This window comes from Budorcas taxicolor, chromosome 13 (assembly GCF_023091745.1).
Source record: "Budorcas taxicolor isolate Tak-1 chromosome 13, Takin1.1, whole genome shotgun sequence".
NCBI lineage: Eukaryota > Metazoa > Chordata > Mammalia > Artiodactyla > Bovidae > Budorcas > Budorcas taxicolor.
In genome coordinates this window covers 58,269,200-58,286,130 of record NC_068922.1, presented here as the reverse complement: position 1 = coordinate 58,286,130, position 16,931 = coordinate 58,269,200, and the positions used below count along the sequence as shown (strand labels likewise).

The window sequence follows — 16,931 nt, the reverse complement described above, 5'->3', positions numbered from 1 at the left end:
ACAGAGGTATGAGCAGGGCTCATCGGGGGCTTCAGTGATGGGAAAACCTTAAGTCTGGAACATTCTGCCTTTGGCTACAAGCCCACCAGTGCCCTGTGTGATGCCCCTTCAAGAAGCAAGGTGCCACCCCCAGTGAAGCAGAAAGCCACACAGGTAAACCAAGAATGCGGGAGGCAAAAGGAGGGGGCAGATCCAGTCGAAGGCCAGGTTTCAGGCCGTGGCTGCCAGCCACAGGGAGCAGAAGAGGAAGCCAGGACACCGGGTGCTCATCCTCATCCTGGCAAAACCAGGCGCCCCACCGTTACCCAACAGACAGTAACATACAGCCCCTGGCTGCCACTCCAGCCACCAGGCCCCAGACCATCCCCTTGCACCATGGCGGGCAGAGGCCTCAGGTGTTGCTCGGCTGTTCAAGCACCTGGCCCAGAACACCAGACGGGTGCTGGAAGGTGAGGCCCAGGCCCCATGGGCCCGGCTGCCCGACTCGGTGCAGCTTGCAAGCGTTGCTGCAGCCGGGCTCGCGCGGAGTCCCGCCAGCCCGCTGTCCTCACGGTGATGACACTATTAGTAGCAGTGCTCCCATAAGCCACAGAAGGGTTTCATGCCCAGGTTTCCTGTACTTCCTCAACTGGATCTCAGTTTCTCTATCTGCAAGCACTGCCGGGTGGGGGCCAGTCTAGCGGGGCTTAACCCCAGCTGCACCCTGGAATTCCCTGGGAAGTTTTAAGAAGCCCCACTCCCACCCTGGGGTACGTCTGAGGGTCAGAGTTGCAGAGGCACTGAGGCTGTGGCTTCCACGGTCAGCAGAATGGAGAAGGGCAGGGTTGAGAAGGGGACTGGAGGGGGTCCTCAGTGGGAATGGCCTCTGGACCCCCTTCTCACCCCTCTGCCAAGGCAACCTCGCCGGAAGCCCAGCACCCCACAGGTCATGATGACCCCTTTCTCCCGTCAGCGGCAATCCAACCCAGGACAGAGCTCTGCTCCTGCTGGCCCCGAGCCCCAGGATGACTGCCCATGACCATTCCAAGAAGGAGAGTGCGCGGAGGAGAGAGGAACAGGACGCCAGGCCAGCTGCAAAAGCCAGAGGGCAAAGACAGGAGGCCTGGAGTCGGCCACGCTAGCACATGGGTGACAGGTGGTTATGAAGCTGTGGGGAGAGACTCTGGAGCCCCGCGGCCCAAGATCAAGTCCTGCTCTGCTCCTGGCTGGCGATCTCTGTACCCTGGCACGTGCCCTTGCTCCGCCTCCTCCATGCCAACGAGGCTGCCACAAGAGCATGCACGATGCTTGGTGAGCATCTGAGACCATCAGCAGGACTAGCTGGGGTTCGAAGAGCCACAAAGCCACTAAAGAGATAGCCAAGAAAATAAAACAAAGTCATTGGGGGCTCAGTCCCCAGATACTGACTGCCCAGCTTCTCTCCTCTCCTGCTCTTTTTTTTTTGAATCCCATCCCCATCTCCTGAGTCTATTCCAGGGAAAGGTCCAGAGCTCATTCTCACTACAGTGTAAAAGAACGCCACAACGCACATTCAAGGTGAAAACAAAGGTTTCTGTGACGTTTGAGTTGGTGACCCCAACTGTAAAGAAAGACAACTGAAGTACTGTCTGTGGGGGCGAGAGTAACATGGGTAGGGGTCTTATTCCAGATCTCATCAGGAATAAGTCTAGAGAACTGTGAGGAACCCAGGCCTGACAGCTGAAGCTGGGATTTGGGTCACATCGAGGTGGCGGCTCAGCCTTAGATCTGACAGTAGGGACGGTTCCTGACTTGTCAGGCAGCCCAAGGGCCTCCATGAAACATGCTGAGCAGATGGCGAGTCTCGGTGGCTACATGCAGGAGTGATTCCTCCTCTTTCAGGATTTCCGCAGCCCTTGATGCTTCCCCGTGCTGGGATTGATTAGCAATGTCTGTCATGGGCAACAAGGGGAGTGCTGGCTCAAATGCCATGTACTCACTCTTGATCCACACTGTGAAAGTCACAAAGCAGCTCAGTAAGTACCAGCTAGATTCTCTTCTAACTATGTTAAAGACATGAAGGAGCTAGGAGTCCACAGATACCTGAGCTGATGCAGAGGACAGAAAACAATGGAGCAAATTACACAGACAGAATAAACCGGACAAGAGGACATCAGGAGAAAGAGCTGCAGGAAGAAATACTCCTTATCTCAACAGACCAACTTCTGGATTATGCACTAGCGGGCAGGGCCTAGATTTATGTGGACTATTGGCGGTTGGAATCATAATTGTACCTCTAGGCCAAGTAGCAGGTGACTCTAATCACTCTCCGGAAGGGAGGACAGTGACATTTTTATTTAGGGCCAGAAGTAACTAATAAAACTAGACAAAATAGTGGCTCCACGTGTAAGTCTCCAAATACTTAAGGTTAATGCAAAGTCTTGACAACCACAAACATCTAGTAACTATCCTTGTTAGAGTAATGGAGAGGGGATAGGAGTGGCCCTTGGCCTTTGAATGTGTATTGTGTGTATGCAGTCACTAAGTCGTGTCTGACTCTTTGCAACCCCATGGATTGTAGCCTGTCAGGCTCCTCTGTCCATGGGATTCTCCAGGCAAGAATACTCTAATGGGTTACCATTTCCTTTTCCAGGGGCTCTTCCTGACCCAGGGATCGAGCTTGCCTCTCTTACGTTGGCAGGCAGATTCTTTACCACTTGAGCCACATAGGAAGCCCCTTAAGCCTGGATATTTAAACTGTTCCATGGTGGACCCAGTGCAGAGACTTTTAAAAAAGGCAACATTCTCTGCCTTTGTGGCTTTGGGGTTGAAAACTCTGCTCGAGGCTTGATGGGGGTGTCCTTACATGTCAGCCTGCTCAGAGATCGGCATCCATAAATGTGGGAGAGATATACCCGAGATAGGAGTGCATTTAGCTGTGGTCCCTCAAGGACCATCAACAGTGGCAAATGCAGGGATGCTCAAAGAGCTGGCTGGTGTTATTTAATCGGTTATACTTACCAGTGTAATTGACACCCTTCCCATCCCTACGATACAGCCACCTCCCTCTACCATATCATAAACAGATTAGGAAAAATCATTTCCCTATGGCTGTGACCCCCGTCGGCTGCTCAGTTCAGCCCCTTATGAATCACTCTGGGCTCACCGCGACGGCATTCTGAAATGACTGCACGATAACGGGGCGGCACAGACACCAATAAATGAATCATGCCTTCCCCAGGACCAAACCTTTGGCTTTTACAGACACCAATTACAAAGGAGAAAGAAAAGAACAAAGAAATTACTCAGGGTGTTTGCGCAAAGTTGATTCATAGGTTTACAGAATTATTACCGACTAAACTGTTTTCAGGAAGGCAATTAGACCTATGACCAGCCTGAATTCTCAGACTTGGGAATTTGCAAAATGGGGGCCCTGGCAGTTACCAAATTCCTGCAGGGCTCCCCAGGCTGAAAGAGCCTCCTTGCCCCCGCTTCACTTTCTACTTTCTTTTGGACATTTATTTCAGACCTTATAATGTATAGCCACATGAGCAATGTCTGGATGTAAGCACATATGCACTGAATCTTACAAATGTCTTGGTATTAACATTTATTTCATTTATCTAAGTGTAGCAGCCACAACAGACCATACAGGTTCTCCTGTCCCTGATCAGTGTTTTGAAACACATGACCTACAGTCACCAAATTCTTCTGTCACTTCTCAACTGACATCTACTGGAGGAATATCAGCTACTCTACCTGGTATAAAATTTAGGTTGATTCAGAAGCAGTTTGTGGTGGCCACGTGCAAATTCTGAGCTTCCCCAGTGGAAGTGTGGCCTCTGGGACCGATCACCCCACAGGGCTTGGGTTGTTGCTTGTTGACCGGGCACCTGAACCTTACGGGGCAGCTTTTGTTGTTGTTGTTCTTTAGTTGCTAAGTCGTGTCTGACTCTTTTTCGACCCCATGGACTGCTGGCTCCCTGCCATGCTCCTCTGTCCATGGGATTCTCCAGGCAAGAATACTGGAGTGGGTGGCCATTTCCTTCTCCAGGGGGTCTTCTTGACCCAGGGATCGAACCCATGACTTGACACTTGTGGGTCAGGCATCTGAACATTATGGGGCAGCTTGAGCACAGCAGAAAGCATCCCTCTCAGCAATGTCTGACTTTGGTGGGCAAAGTCCCATGAGTGAGAACAAACCTGAGCTCACCCCTGGCTGATACTCTTGGGCGGCAGCCCATCTTACCAGCAGCTGCCTGGACCATCTCGGGCAATGCAGGACAAGGGGGCAGCGGGGCTGTCCTGCCAAATCCACTCTGGATGAGCAGTTGGCAACCGGGTACCCAAGACGAGTGGCGCTGAGAAAACCTCTTCAGAGAAAGGGCAGTTTCTTTGCCGCACATGTGCAGGAAAACGGACTCAGCACCCACTTCTATTGCTTCCGAGGACGGAGCCTGAGAGTTCTGATTTCATCTCCAAGGGAGCCCAGGACAAAGGCAAGGAAAGCCTCAGGTTCAGTCCTAGCACACCTGCAGACAGAGGTGGGGAGGTCCCCCCACGACCTTGAGTAGAGGGACCTCAGAGATGTCTCCTAGTCTTGGGCGGAATGCACCCACCTTAAAATTTTCTGCATGTTTTATACTATAAATATATGTATGTATGTTTCTTATATCCAATGATACATGGTTTTATGGGCTTCCCTGGTGGTTCATTGGTAAAGAATCTGCCTACAATGAAAGAGACATAGGAGATGTGGGTTTGATCCCTGGATCAGGAAGATTCCCTGGAAGAGGGCATGGCAACCAACTCCAGTATTCTTGCCTGGAGAATCCCATGGACAGAGGAGCCTGGATGGTTGCTGTCCACGGGGCCAGAAAGCATCAGAAACAACCGAAGCAACTGAGCACACATGCATGAACATGGTTTTATATATTAAAGCATATATTTCTGTATCCTTAACCACTGACACCCAAACAGATTCATGGCTGAATGTCACTTTTGTCCCCACCTGCAAAGCCAGGGATGGAAACACCAGCTCCTGTAGACCTTAAGGACCAAGAGACTCTCCTGTCCCTAAAGCCTGACGTGATCTGCACGTGTTTCCCCATCGGTATGGTCAAGGCTGGCAGGCAGGCCAAGGGCCAGGAGTTTACAGAACCTCACTGTGGGCTCCCAGCAGCCCTGGGGGAAATGAAGGAACACCATACTCCACTCTTTCACCCACTGTTTCACTATTTATTGAACATCTATTCTGTGCCGATATCATGCAGAAGTGGTATCCATCCCAAGTAGAATGTGGCACTGCTGCCAGCCCCCATCACCACCAAAGGCCATATCAGGGACAAATGATATGGGACCACTTCTCCAAACATCAAAGAGAAGCTGGTGTCTCAAACCCACATGACTGCTTAATGGTTCAGTTGTATCTGTCCAGCCCTGGGGAGCCGAGCCCTGTGCCATGCATGGAGCACCAGGAGGTGTTTCTAGAGGGCAGTGGACAGTGGGACATTAAGAGCTGGCTTGTGGAGGTCAGAGTCACTCGGATTTTACACTCTGTACCGATAAGTAAAGCTCTCTTTTCTGCCAGGAGAGCCATTTCCCAAGCCCACTGATACAACACTACATGACTGTAGTTATGAATATATCTGAGGGCTTCCCTGGTGGCTTCAGTTCAGTTCAGTCGCTCAGTTGTGTCCGACTCTTTGCGACCCCATGAATCGCAGCACGCCAGGCCTCACTGTCATCACCATCTCCCGGAGTTCACTCAGACTCACGTCCATGGTGGCTTAGATGGTAAAAAATCTGCCTGCAATGCAGGAAACCCAGATTTGATCCCGGGGTCAGTAAGATCTCCTGGAGAAGGGAATGGTAACCCACTCCAGCATTCTTGCCTGGAGAATCCCATGGGCAGAGGAGCCTGGTGGGCTACAGTGCATGGGGTCACAAAAGAGTCAGACAGACTGAGTGACAAACACTTTCACTCTTTCTTCCATAAATACATCTGAAGGGAAAGAAGAGAAAAATCAGACTCCACATTTCCCGATGCTTTCAACATTGGAGCAAGTGCACTGCAGAGGCTCTGACAATAAGTCCAGAGACTTACCCCTTCTTCCTTCCACCCTTACCCCGGTGAAAAACAAATGCATTATTAGACTCTGTGGGAAAATTAGGAAGATCCAATCACTACCTGGAATCTCACAGTAGCTGCCTCACCCCTTCCAATCTACGGGTCTCACAGTCACGTTGGAGCCAGCGCCACACGGAAAGGGCAACCGAAGCAAGAGTGTGCAGAGAAGAGTCCCCCTAGAAATCCTCCTCCTGGGGATGTGGGGCAGGTCCTGGCGGTGTGCCTTTGTCACTTCTAAGCTCTTGTGTCATGTCCAACTCTTGTGACCCCATGAACTGTAGCCCACCAGGCTCCTCTGTCCATGGGATTCTCCAGGCAAGAATACTGGAGTGGGTTGCCATTTCCTTCTCCAGGGGATCTTCCTGACCCAAGGGTTGAACCTGAGTCTCCTGCACTGGCAGGCGGATTCTTTACCACTGCACCACCTGGGGAGCCTAGTGGCACTGAAGTGACACTGAGAGACCTCCAACCTCCCTGGGCAAGGTGGCGGTGGCAGGGGCGTGTCTGCCTGGGCTTCTGCACCTGCCCCCACGTGCGGCTCTGAGGTCTTCAGGAGAGATGGTGGGAGGAGGATGGGAGGGGGCACGGCTTCCTGCCCCAAACAGTGGAAATGTCTCTAGTATTCAAAACGGCATTTTGTGCTAGAGGTGCTTTTGATTGCTGGGCGACTGTCTTGACAATTTCTGAAGTGGGTGTTAACCTCCCCTCTGTTCTGCAGAGGGGCAAGCGGAGGCCCAGCACGGAACCCCAAAAGGATGATCTTGCAGGTTACATCCTGACCACATCCCGTCCTGCCTGGAGTCTTTCAGGCGTCTGCCTGTCCTTCCCTTCCATCCCCCCTCATACACAAGGTAGCAACCAGGTTCAGGATATAATGAACAAAACTGATACTATCTTCAGCCTCTCGGCACTTGGTAACCAGAAGAGAGAGAGATGACACAACTCATTACACAACATTCAACACTACGGACAGGTCTGGAAGGAAAGATCCACAGAGGGCTCGCAGAGCCCAAACAGGAATGACTAGTCTGGGATGCTCTGCTCCACACAGGTTCCCTGTAAAGTCTAGATACTCATCATTTCTGGCCAGAAGGCTGGCATGCCCAGACCCCGGATGACCTGGAAATCCTGGAAAAGTAAAGATACGGCCCCTCCAGGGACAGTCCTGGGTGACTTTCCAGGCCCCTGACACCAGATCAGATGGTGGTGTTTTGGAGGTGGGGGAAGGAGCTGGAGACAGCGACAGCCTGATGCAAGACACGTGTTTGACGTAGACCTTTCCAATGAACAGTCAGCCAGCACACTGTTAGAGTGAAAAGGACACAACTATGTGCCCTGAGATTTGTTGGTGCTTTTCCCTAATGAATGGGAGTTGGTGTGGTGTCATGGGGAAGAAATCACAGGAGCATGGGCTGCAGGGTCAGGGCACTGAGATGTGACTCCCAGAAGAACATCAGTTCCTGGCTGTGTGACCTGGGGCAAGTGTCTTACCCTCTCTGATCCCCACTATTTGCATCTGCAAATTGGTGACAGCAACAGCTCTCTTACAGAGTTGTTTTGAAGATGGAGAAAAATGCGTCACTAGTGCCTGGCACATAATAAGCTCTCCATATCCAGCTAGGAAAGGGAGTGGAAACAAAAATCCATCAGTCACCCTGGAAACAGAAGACAGAAGCTGCTCTGTGGCTCTGGGAAAGCCTGGGGATGCCCCAAACCTTTCTCGGCCTCTCCTGGGGTGCCGAAGCCCCAGCTCCTGTTGGCAAGCCATTCCGGGCCCTTTCCCAGCTTGCTGACAGACACCTCACGGGTGCTGGAGGAGGCCCTGGGGAGACCTTGCGTTACCCAAAAGAAAGAGAAGTTGACATGACTTCAGATGCAGGTAGCTCAGAGGCTGAGACATGAGACAACCCCCGCCCCGCACCGGAAAAGAAGATTGGAGTATCTTTACGATGGCCACCCCCTGGACCCCTGTAGAGTCACTTGTTAAAAATGGAAATGAATTTTCAAAACAAGAGCCTCACACCCACATTCTGAGTCTCTGGGCTGTGAGCTCCCATCTTAGGGAATGGATCCGGTGGGTATCTGAGGTCAGGGTGGTGCTGACTTCAGGGCTGCACACAGCCCCAGAGCCCAGCTTCTGCCTCCAAAGTGGGCTGTGGGCTCCAGGAAGCCAGCAGGGGACCCTAAGAGATGTCTGGAGCTTCTAGACCAAGGGAGGATGTGCTGGGGGTTTGCCAGCCAGGGACAATGACACACACAAATATTCAGTCACCTCCACTCTCAAGGTCTTGGTCCGGCAGGGGCCTGTTCATTCCAACATTCCCAGCCAATTCTGGCACCCCAGGCTCCGAGTGGGGAAACCTTCTTCTGAAGGTCTTCTCAACAGGTGAAGGGCCAGAGTGTGACTGTTGGGGACAGGACAAGTAGGTCATCGGGCCAAGTCCACCCACTGTCACTGCTGACCCCCAGAAGCACAGGGTGCAAACAGCAGGCCAGACTCCTCAAGAATCCTCACAACACCCCAGCACATGGGAACTGTTGTCACCCAGCCTGACAGATGGACTGAAGGACAAGGGACATAGCCAGCATGATATGGGGGCGGAGCTTCCATCCCTCTGGCTCTGAAGCCACTGCGGTCCTCGGGCTGGAAAGGGTCTGCAAGCAGGTGAGAAAACAAGAAATTGCTTGTACTTAAAATCCAGGAGTTTTACAACAAAATCTAGCTCAGTCCCCTGAAACTGGGAGATCTGGCCTCATGGGGCCCATGTGCCTTTCGGTGGCACTTCTGCCCTTGGTTCTCTGCAGCTTCCCACCCCCCCCCCCCGCCCCCGACCCCGAGGAAAACAAGTTTGCCACCCTTAGCTGTCCTCTTCGGGCCTCAGGAAGCCCCCAAGCAGCAGGTACATCCTTTCTGCTCCATGGGCTCACAAAGATGAAGGGGCATGCGGCACACACAGCACCCAGCCCTACCCCAACCAAGGGTACCTCACACACACACACACAGGCACACGTGCGTACAACACCTTTTAAAAAGCACAGAATGAGTCCTCAGCCTTGATCTGCTACTCAGCACACGCACCAAAGAGCCCATTGCTGGCAGGAGTATAGCCTCCAACACTCAACCTGTCACAGCGCCTTCTCTTTGTTCCGGATCCCAGGTGCCCAGCTGCCTGCCAACTTCTCTCCGGCTGATAACACCGGAGAAGACAACGCCACGCAGGCCTTCTTGGTGGGGGTCCACCACCAGCACCCTCCTCTCCAACACTTTCTTATGATTTGACAATTGCCAGAACCATAAGCGTTTAAAAACCCTAGCCCTGGGCTAGATGAGGTGGGGCAGGTACATGGAGGTGGGTACTTAGGCACACCTGAGCTGGTTGCTCTGGGATCACTGGGGTGCAAATGGATCTTTTGCATCTTGCAGTCCCAAACATAAGAAGTGCCCCCCAACTCCCTGCCGCGAGCCTTCTCTCCTCTGCAGCCTCACCCGCAGCTCCATCTCCCTTCTCTTTCGAAGGGCGAGTGCATATATTTGCACAACTCATCAGGGAGGAAGTGTGTGTGCACTTTTTCCCTTTTTATCTTTCTCACATGCCCAGAAGAAGCTGTAACCATTCCGAACCCCAAGAGAAGCTGGCAGGAAAGGCAGAAAGGGGTAGTGGCTGACTATGTGAACACATACGTGTGCATGTGTGTTTGTATGTCAAGGGGGTGTGTGTGGACACGCACGTGTGTGCCTGTGTATGCATGTGTGCACAAGAGCCACTAGTTGTTCTGTGTTTTGACAAACACTAAGCTCACCCCTGACCTCAGGTCACACTAGGCGGTGTAGCTGGCTTGACCCAGGCCTCCTGGGAAGCCATGGCCAAGGGCCTGACCTGAGATTCAGTCAAAACTCAGCCTCTTACGGCACCTCAACCAAAAACCCAGACAGAAAACATGTGGGTTAAAAGTCCCAACTGAGAAGGCCCACGGGTGTAAAAGCTGGTGTTGAATCAATAGTTTAACCAGAAACCTGAAATATCTGTTTTCATGGGTGCCTGCGTCTTTCCTGGTGGTAAAAGCAAATTCAAGGCGAAAACCGGAAATTTCATCAAGAAGGAGCCCCAATCTTCCCTGTGTGGCACACAACAGGTGCTCAATAAAGGCTACGTGGATGAGTGGCAGTGGCCAACTTGGGCTTCACGGGGACTGATTTCGGAAGGGAACTGACGACCAGCTCTGCCTTCCTCCCCTACCCAGTCCCCTTGGAAAAACCAGTAACTGATTAAAACAGTGGTTGTCAGCCAGGGACAATGTGCCTCTCAGAGGGCACCTGCCAAAGTCTGGAGACATTCTTGGTTGTTACAACTTGGTCAGGGGAAGACAATCCTATTCCTGATCTCTAAAGGATAGAGGCCAGGATGCTGGGTAAAACGCCAACACCCAAGACAACTGTCCCCTTCGTCCCAGCAAGGAACTGTCTGGCCCAGGCATCCTGGAGCCCGGGTTGACATTCCCCGGGATTCAAGTGTTACACATGCACAGCACACGTGCCACACAAACTGCCAGAAAACTGGGTTGTCCTGTGAGCTTCTGAGTCTCTAGTGCCCACGAAGATTTTTCGGGATCGGAGGAGAGGTCAGAGAAGAGGAATCAGAGGCTCATGATGCCAGTGTTTTTTTTAAAAAAAAGCTCCCACATTAGACACTGCTGCAGAGGTGCAGGGCAGGGTTAGGGCAGGGGTACCTCCCCGGATCCTCCCGAAATACTGCCACCAGAACCAACAGCTGGTTATTGTCTGGCCCCACAAGTCAGCCTGTCCAGAAAGCAGAGTGGGCACCTGGCTGCCCCCAAAAGTCTCAAGCAGAAGTTGGAGGAGAAAGGGGGTGATTTCTAACAGGCGCAGAAGAACTAAAAAGAGGTCAAAGAATGCCAAGAAAAATGCAAACATATGCCAGGAGGAATCCTCTCCTCAAAAGTCAGCGCATCCGACTCCTTAGCGATCATCTCCAGTAGGCTGTCACTTGAGCTGGCTGTGTCTGATTCTAAGACCCCTGGCTCATTTACAAAACGGGTATATTTTTTCAAGGGGTGTGTTCTGGGAACAGTGAATTCCCATCAGACAGCAGCCCTCACCCCTCAAGGCTCAGAAAAGGTGGGACCCCTGGAGAGTCTGGGCAGTGTCTTGTCAAAGTCAAGATGATCCTCAGAGCCCACCCAGTTCCCAGTCTCCCAGGGGCAAAGGAGATGCTACCCAGCCCGCAAGGTGAAGGTGGACCCCTACTTTGGGGACCCCGTTCCATAATCAAGATGGTGTGTGCATTCCACGGGTACCTACGTCTAAGCATTGACTGGGGGCCTGGGTAAAGCTTTTCATTGTCACTTCCCTGCATCTCTAAATCGAGGGTATGAACCCCAGTTGTGAAATCTGGTGCCACTGAAGTCCATACCAGGGCCCAGCACTATTCAAGCCAGACTTTGGAGGGGAGAGGGCTCATCTTGAAAGATGGTAGAGTTTGTTTGTTTTTTCAACCATCACAGTCTCCTTTTTCAGATGAGAGAGCTGAGGCCCAGAGGACTTAAGGGACTGCCAAGGGCCATCTCCTCTTCTCTAGAAGAGGAGCCACCTGGACATTGCCCTTCAGCCCACCTCAAAATCCAACTCTGACCTACTGGAACCCCCAACTCAGACCACAGGAAATGCACAGTGGCCACTGTCCATTTCTTTCCTTCCTTTCATCCTTCTTTCTTTTTGTATAAAGAAACTCCAGGCCTTAAAGGCTTCCTCATCAGACCATTTCCGGGAAACCTGATTAGCACTTGCAACAAACTGTTATATTATACCTGCACTTTACAGACGCTTCCCTCCCTGCCCTGGGCTTTCTTCCAGGAAGCAGGGGCCATGTGTAAAAAATACACGGAACATGGTGACTAATGGGCCACCTCGGGGCCAGCTGGAGCAGGCCCGGGTTCCAGGCACGCTAACCTCAAGGGTCCCTCTCGGATGCCGATGCACAGCAGTCACAACAGGCAACGGACTTAACGGCCCCTCCGTGTCAGCCAAGATAACGTTAGGGCTAGTTAGCCCAAGAAGGCACAGAAATAAAAATGAATTTTTTAGAAAGTCCTGAACACAAAGGAAGAAGAGTGGAATGTCTGACTATGCCCAGCCCTCATAATGGATAAGTTCTGGCTGCCACTGCCAACCCCTGGTGGGGCAGGGGGAGCTCCCTAAGGCAGCTTTACAGGAAGGGGAGGAATAAGGCACCACGGAGGAACGAGGCTCTCCAAATGTGTGCGAACATATTTTAATAATATCCTCGTGCATTTCATTAGCCTCCCGAGTTCACAAAGGGCCTTTGGAAGCAATCTGGTTTAGTGCAACTCAATTCCGCAAACGCTGGCTCTGGGCAGGTTCTCCTGGCATCTCGCTGGCCTGGCGTGGGGCAGCTGGGAGGGGTGGGGTGGGGTTGGGGGGAGCAAGGCTTTCAATTCCAGGACTGGAGGGCGGGGAAGGCGGGGGGACCAGCAGATGGAAGGACCCACCACCAAAGCCAGCCAGCCTGCCCCAGCCTGGCCGGTCACGGGTTATTTTTACCTCTTGCGCTTCACTGTACAGGCTCAGGGGCCGAAAACTGTGGCAGCCGCCTGCGGAAACTGGCTTATGAGTCACCCAGTGACTGCCCTCGCCTTGGTGGCGGCTGCCTCTGGACTCCTGGTCCCAGCTGGAAGGCTGGCCCTTGCGGAGAAGGGCTGTGTGCCACCCCCGCCTGGAGTGACTGGGGGCAAAGACTGGGAAGCTCAGAGAGGCAAGAGGTCCCCAAAAGGATGGGCGGGGGAAGGGAGTATAGGCTAGAAGGCAGTCCCCTGGGGGGTGGCAGTCAATTCACCACCTAGACCAAAGCCCACCTGGGTGGGCTACAGATGTTGGGACTCCAGGCTTATTCCCCTCTCAACTCCTCCCAGGGCAGGGCCAGTCAGCACCAAGCTTCAAACACTCCCCTCCCCACCCTAAGTCTACCTCCTCCTTTCGGAGCAAGGCAGTCCGAAATACAGACAGCCCCAAACTTTGACTCATTTGTAACCACCGTCCCAGCCAGACTGAGCCAAGCTGTCCAGACAGAGGCTATTTATAGGTGCGTCGGGGACACAGACACTCACACAATGACACACACTCAGGATCCACGTCTCGCCAGCGCTGAGTCCTGGACTCGGAAACCTGGACACAAATGGTCCCCAGACCCTCAGAGAGACACACACACTCAAAAGAGGCACCCAGACCCGGACACAGAGGGACTCAGAGACCAAGAAGACTCGGTCACACACTCCTGGGGCAGCCAGCCACACAGAGAGGGAAGCCGAGACCCAAACAGAGACACACAGTCACAGCACACTCCACGGACAGCACGGAAACCCACTCACATAGACCGAGACCCACACCGCCACGCACACTCCAGACACACACCCGGAGCTCCAGACACCGCGCAGGCCAGACAGTGTCTCACACGCCCGACTCCCCCCTGCCCCCAAGCCAAAGTTGATAAAGAGCCGGCCTAATTGCTCCATTGCGACTGCCCCTTAGGGAAATAAAATGGAAACTTCACGGATCCACCCGCCCCAGCCCTCCCGCGCACGGTGCCCTGCCGCCCTCTGCGCCGCTAGGCCCCGGGTCCGAGTCCCAGCGGGCGGGGCGAGGGCAGCGGGGGCCGTGCCAGGCTCTCAGCGCCGCGGGACAAAGCCGGGCCGGCCGCCAGCTGCCGCGAGCCGGGAGGGCGCGCCCGGGGCGCGGCGGGCGCAGCCGGGGCGCAGGGCTCACAGCCCGAGGGGGCGCGCACGGCCCGGGCCCCTGCCCGCATCTGCATCTCGATTCGGGGTCCGAACCTGACGGGGCCTCCGGGGAGAGGGGCGCGGGGTCACTCACTGATCTCCATGCTCTGGAACAAAGAGCGTTTGCAGTTGCACGTGCAGGAGACATTGGGCTGCCCGGCGGCGGCGGCGGCGGCGGCGGTGCTGTTGACCCCCATCAAGCGGTGCATGGACGGCGCGGCGGCGCGGCGCGGGGCGCAGGGGGCTCGGGGGCGGCCGGGGGGGGCTCCGGCCGGCGCCCGGCGCTCGGTCCCCGCATGCAGGAGGCGCGCGGCGGGGAAGGCGCGCCCCGGCTCGCCGGGCTCCGGGCGCTGCCAAGTTACCGGGGCGCCGTGGGACTCAGTGTTCGGGGCCGCGCTCCTCTGCGCACCCCCCGGCTGCCCCTCTGCAGCCCCGGGGGCGTCCGCAGTGCCCGCGGGTGGCGTCCGGGAAATGGGCTGGCAGCCGGGGCGCGCGCTGCCGGCGGGGCTGAGCCTCTGCTGCTAGCTTCCCCCAGCCGAGCGCCTCCGCCGCCGCCGCCTCCTCCTCATTCAAGTCCAAGGAGATCGGGTTTCGCTCCGAGACCGCGGTCGGAGGCAGGCAGACGGTCTGACGTCAGCGCTAGACGGGGCTGCCGGTTCCCACCGCGCGGGGGCCGGGGAGGGGGCGCGCGCTGCGCCAATCCCCGCCGAGGTTCTCCCGCACCCCCTCCCCGGGCCGCGGGGCGGGGTGACGGGGAAGGGGGCGGGCTCTTAAAGGGCCAGAGCAAGGCGGTCCGCGTAGACCCGGGACCCGCGAGGCGAAAGAAGGGTGCAGCGTCCCCTCACAAACGGCGGTCAGTTTGGAAGCTCTGCCCCGCGCAGGCCAGGCCCGGGAGAGCGGGATTGGGTCCCAGCCTTTGTGGGTGCGTTCCCCCCAACCCAGGCCTCGGGGTCCTTGACCGAGGCTTTGGGGGGGAAGCTTGTCCCCCTTCAAAGGAGCACGAGGTCCCTCGGACTCGGGGCAGGGGAAATTAGGGAAAGGAGGGGAGCCCTTCAGGTCGTCCGTTACCTGATTTCGCTGTCAACTCCCCGATTCCAGATCTGCAGCTCCAAGAGGCCCCAAGCCCACTGCGCCCCCCGCGCAATTTATCTCGACCTAGAGGAGGTAGACTGGGGAAAACTAGAACTCCTGTAGACACGCCCCGGACTGCTCCGAAAAACGCCCGGGAACCCTTGTCATGTAAATACGTGTCGGGGACTTGTACTGTCCCGGCCAGCGAGGCCCGGGGCGAATCCACACCCTACGTCTGCTGCCCAAAGGGCCACTGGCCTGCGGTGGGCGAGAGGAAAGAAGCGGCTCCGGAGTTCTAAAGACTGGGGAGGAAGTGCGGGGGTGTACTTTTATTTCAAGTTTTAATTACACAAGGGCTACAAGAACACATTCTCCTGGAATTAAAAAGATATTAAAATATTATGTAAGAGGCCCCCCTGCCTGGCACATCTCCATCCTCTAAACAATTCGGTGTGTCCTCTCCTAGACCCTGCCCTGAGTCTCTATTTATTTAACAAGTACTTACTACCTTGTGCTAGAAACTTACCAAACAAGAAGGCAATCTGACACCTACTCTGAGGGCCAGGTATATTATTATTCCCATTTTACAGACACGGAAACTGGAGGGGTGGGGGTGTCACACAATGGAGGAGTTCTAAGCTGAACCCAGGTCAGACCCCCCTACCCCAAATATTTTTAGTTCTTGAAATATCCTCCACATATCCGTGTACTGCCTGGAATTTTCTTAATAGGCAGAGAAAAGTTTTGCATTGGGGAGGGGGGCAGGGAGGGGGCCGGCAGCAGTGGTGGGGGGAGGCTTAAAAGTTATGGAACCAGAGCTGTATCTCCCAGAACTCAGAGAAAGCCAGCCCAGGAAGTGGTGAGGTCTCTTCTGCAACTGGGCACAGTGATGCCTCTTGCTTTCTTAGCACAAACCGAAAGCTTTTTCTAGAGGGTTCAAAGCCCAGGGCCCCGGAAGCGAGGGCCTGCTCAGGACTTACCATGGAGGGGACCCATGTCACAGACTCATGGCAGTCTCAGGCCCTCCCTTAAAGAAGAGGCAGGTCTCACCAACACATCTAAGGAAGGAGGGGGAAGGTCTTGCTGCAGTTTAACTTCAGCAGCTTGGAGGAAAAGCAGGAGAGTCTTGAGCATTCCTTGGGGGCAGGGCTGGGGTGGGGGGTAGTGAGAATGTTGTCAGGGCCTGGGAATGACCTTGAGCCCCATTCACGTGTCAGGCCACAGGGGGTCACCAGCATTTCCCCTCCTTTCAGCCATTCCTTGAGTCATTCAAACAACAGACATTCCCTGAGCTGTAGCGAGCCCTGAGTGCCAGGAATTGGCTGAGGCCAGGAGTGGCTGTCTCTACCCTCCTGAAGTCTTACAGCTGATCTGGCCTGTCCGGCCACAAGAATCACACAGGTTGATTGCCTTGGAAATGGGGCAGCATTTTATACAATCCAGGTTAAACCACTGGCTGGCAAAAATAACCAGTTAATTCAGTGGATGAAAAAAAACAAATCCACAATATCAACCTCTGGTTGATCTGTCTGGGACAACAGCACGGGAACATTTAATGAGCACCTACACTGTGATCACACTGTTTTGATGGTGTCAGCAGGGATGAGTTATTGGTCTCCATCCTGGTTCCAAAGTGAGTTTTGCCTGGAGGCCTAATGCAGAGTGTCAGTGTGGTGGTGGCAACTGCACCTCCAAAGATGAGTGGGATACAGTCATGTGACCTCGGTGAGTACCTTCATCTCTCCGACCTCAGTTTCCTTCTCTTCAAAATGGGAATGCTAATAGTGTCTGTGCCTGGGGTGATCCAAAGAGGTGAAGGAGGCAGTGGCTTTGAAGTTGGTAAGAAGAGGGTTGAATATATATTAGCGTGCATGCATTCTCAGTAACTTCAGTCGTGTCTGACTCTTTGCGACCCCATGGACTGTAGCCCGTCAGGCTCCTCTGTCCATAGGATTCTCCAGGC

At 54.3% G+C, this 16,931-nt stretch overlaps 1 protein-coding gene across 1 annotated transcript in view; it reads right to left on the bottom strand.

Moving 5' to 3' along the window:
* Positions 1 to 14,106, bottom strand: part of PMEPA1 (prostate transmembrane protein, androgen induced 1) — a 53,689-nt gene extending 39,583 nt beyond the window's left edge. Inside the window, exon 1 of the mRNA XM_052651014.1 lies at positions 13,992 to 14,106. Within this exon, the coding sequence (XP_052506974.1) occupies positions 13,992 to 14,106 (115 nt within the window). The remainder of the gene's footprint in view (positions 1 to 13,991) is intronic.
* Between the last annotated feature and the right edge of the window lie 2,825 nt (positions 14,107 to 16,931).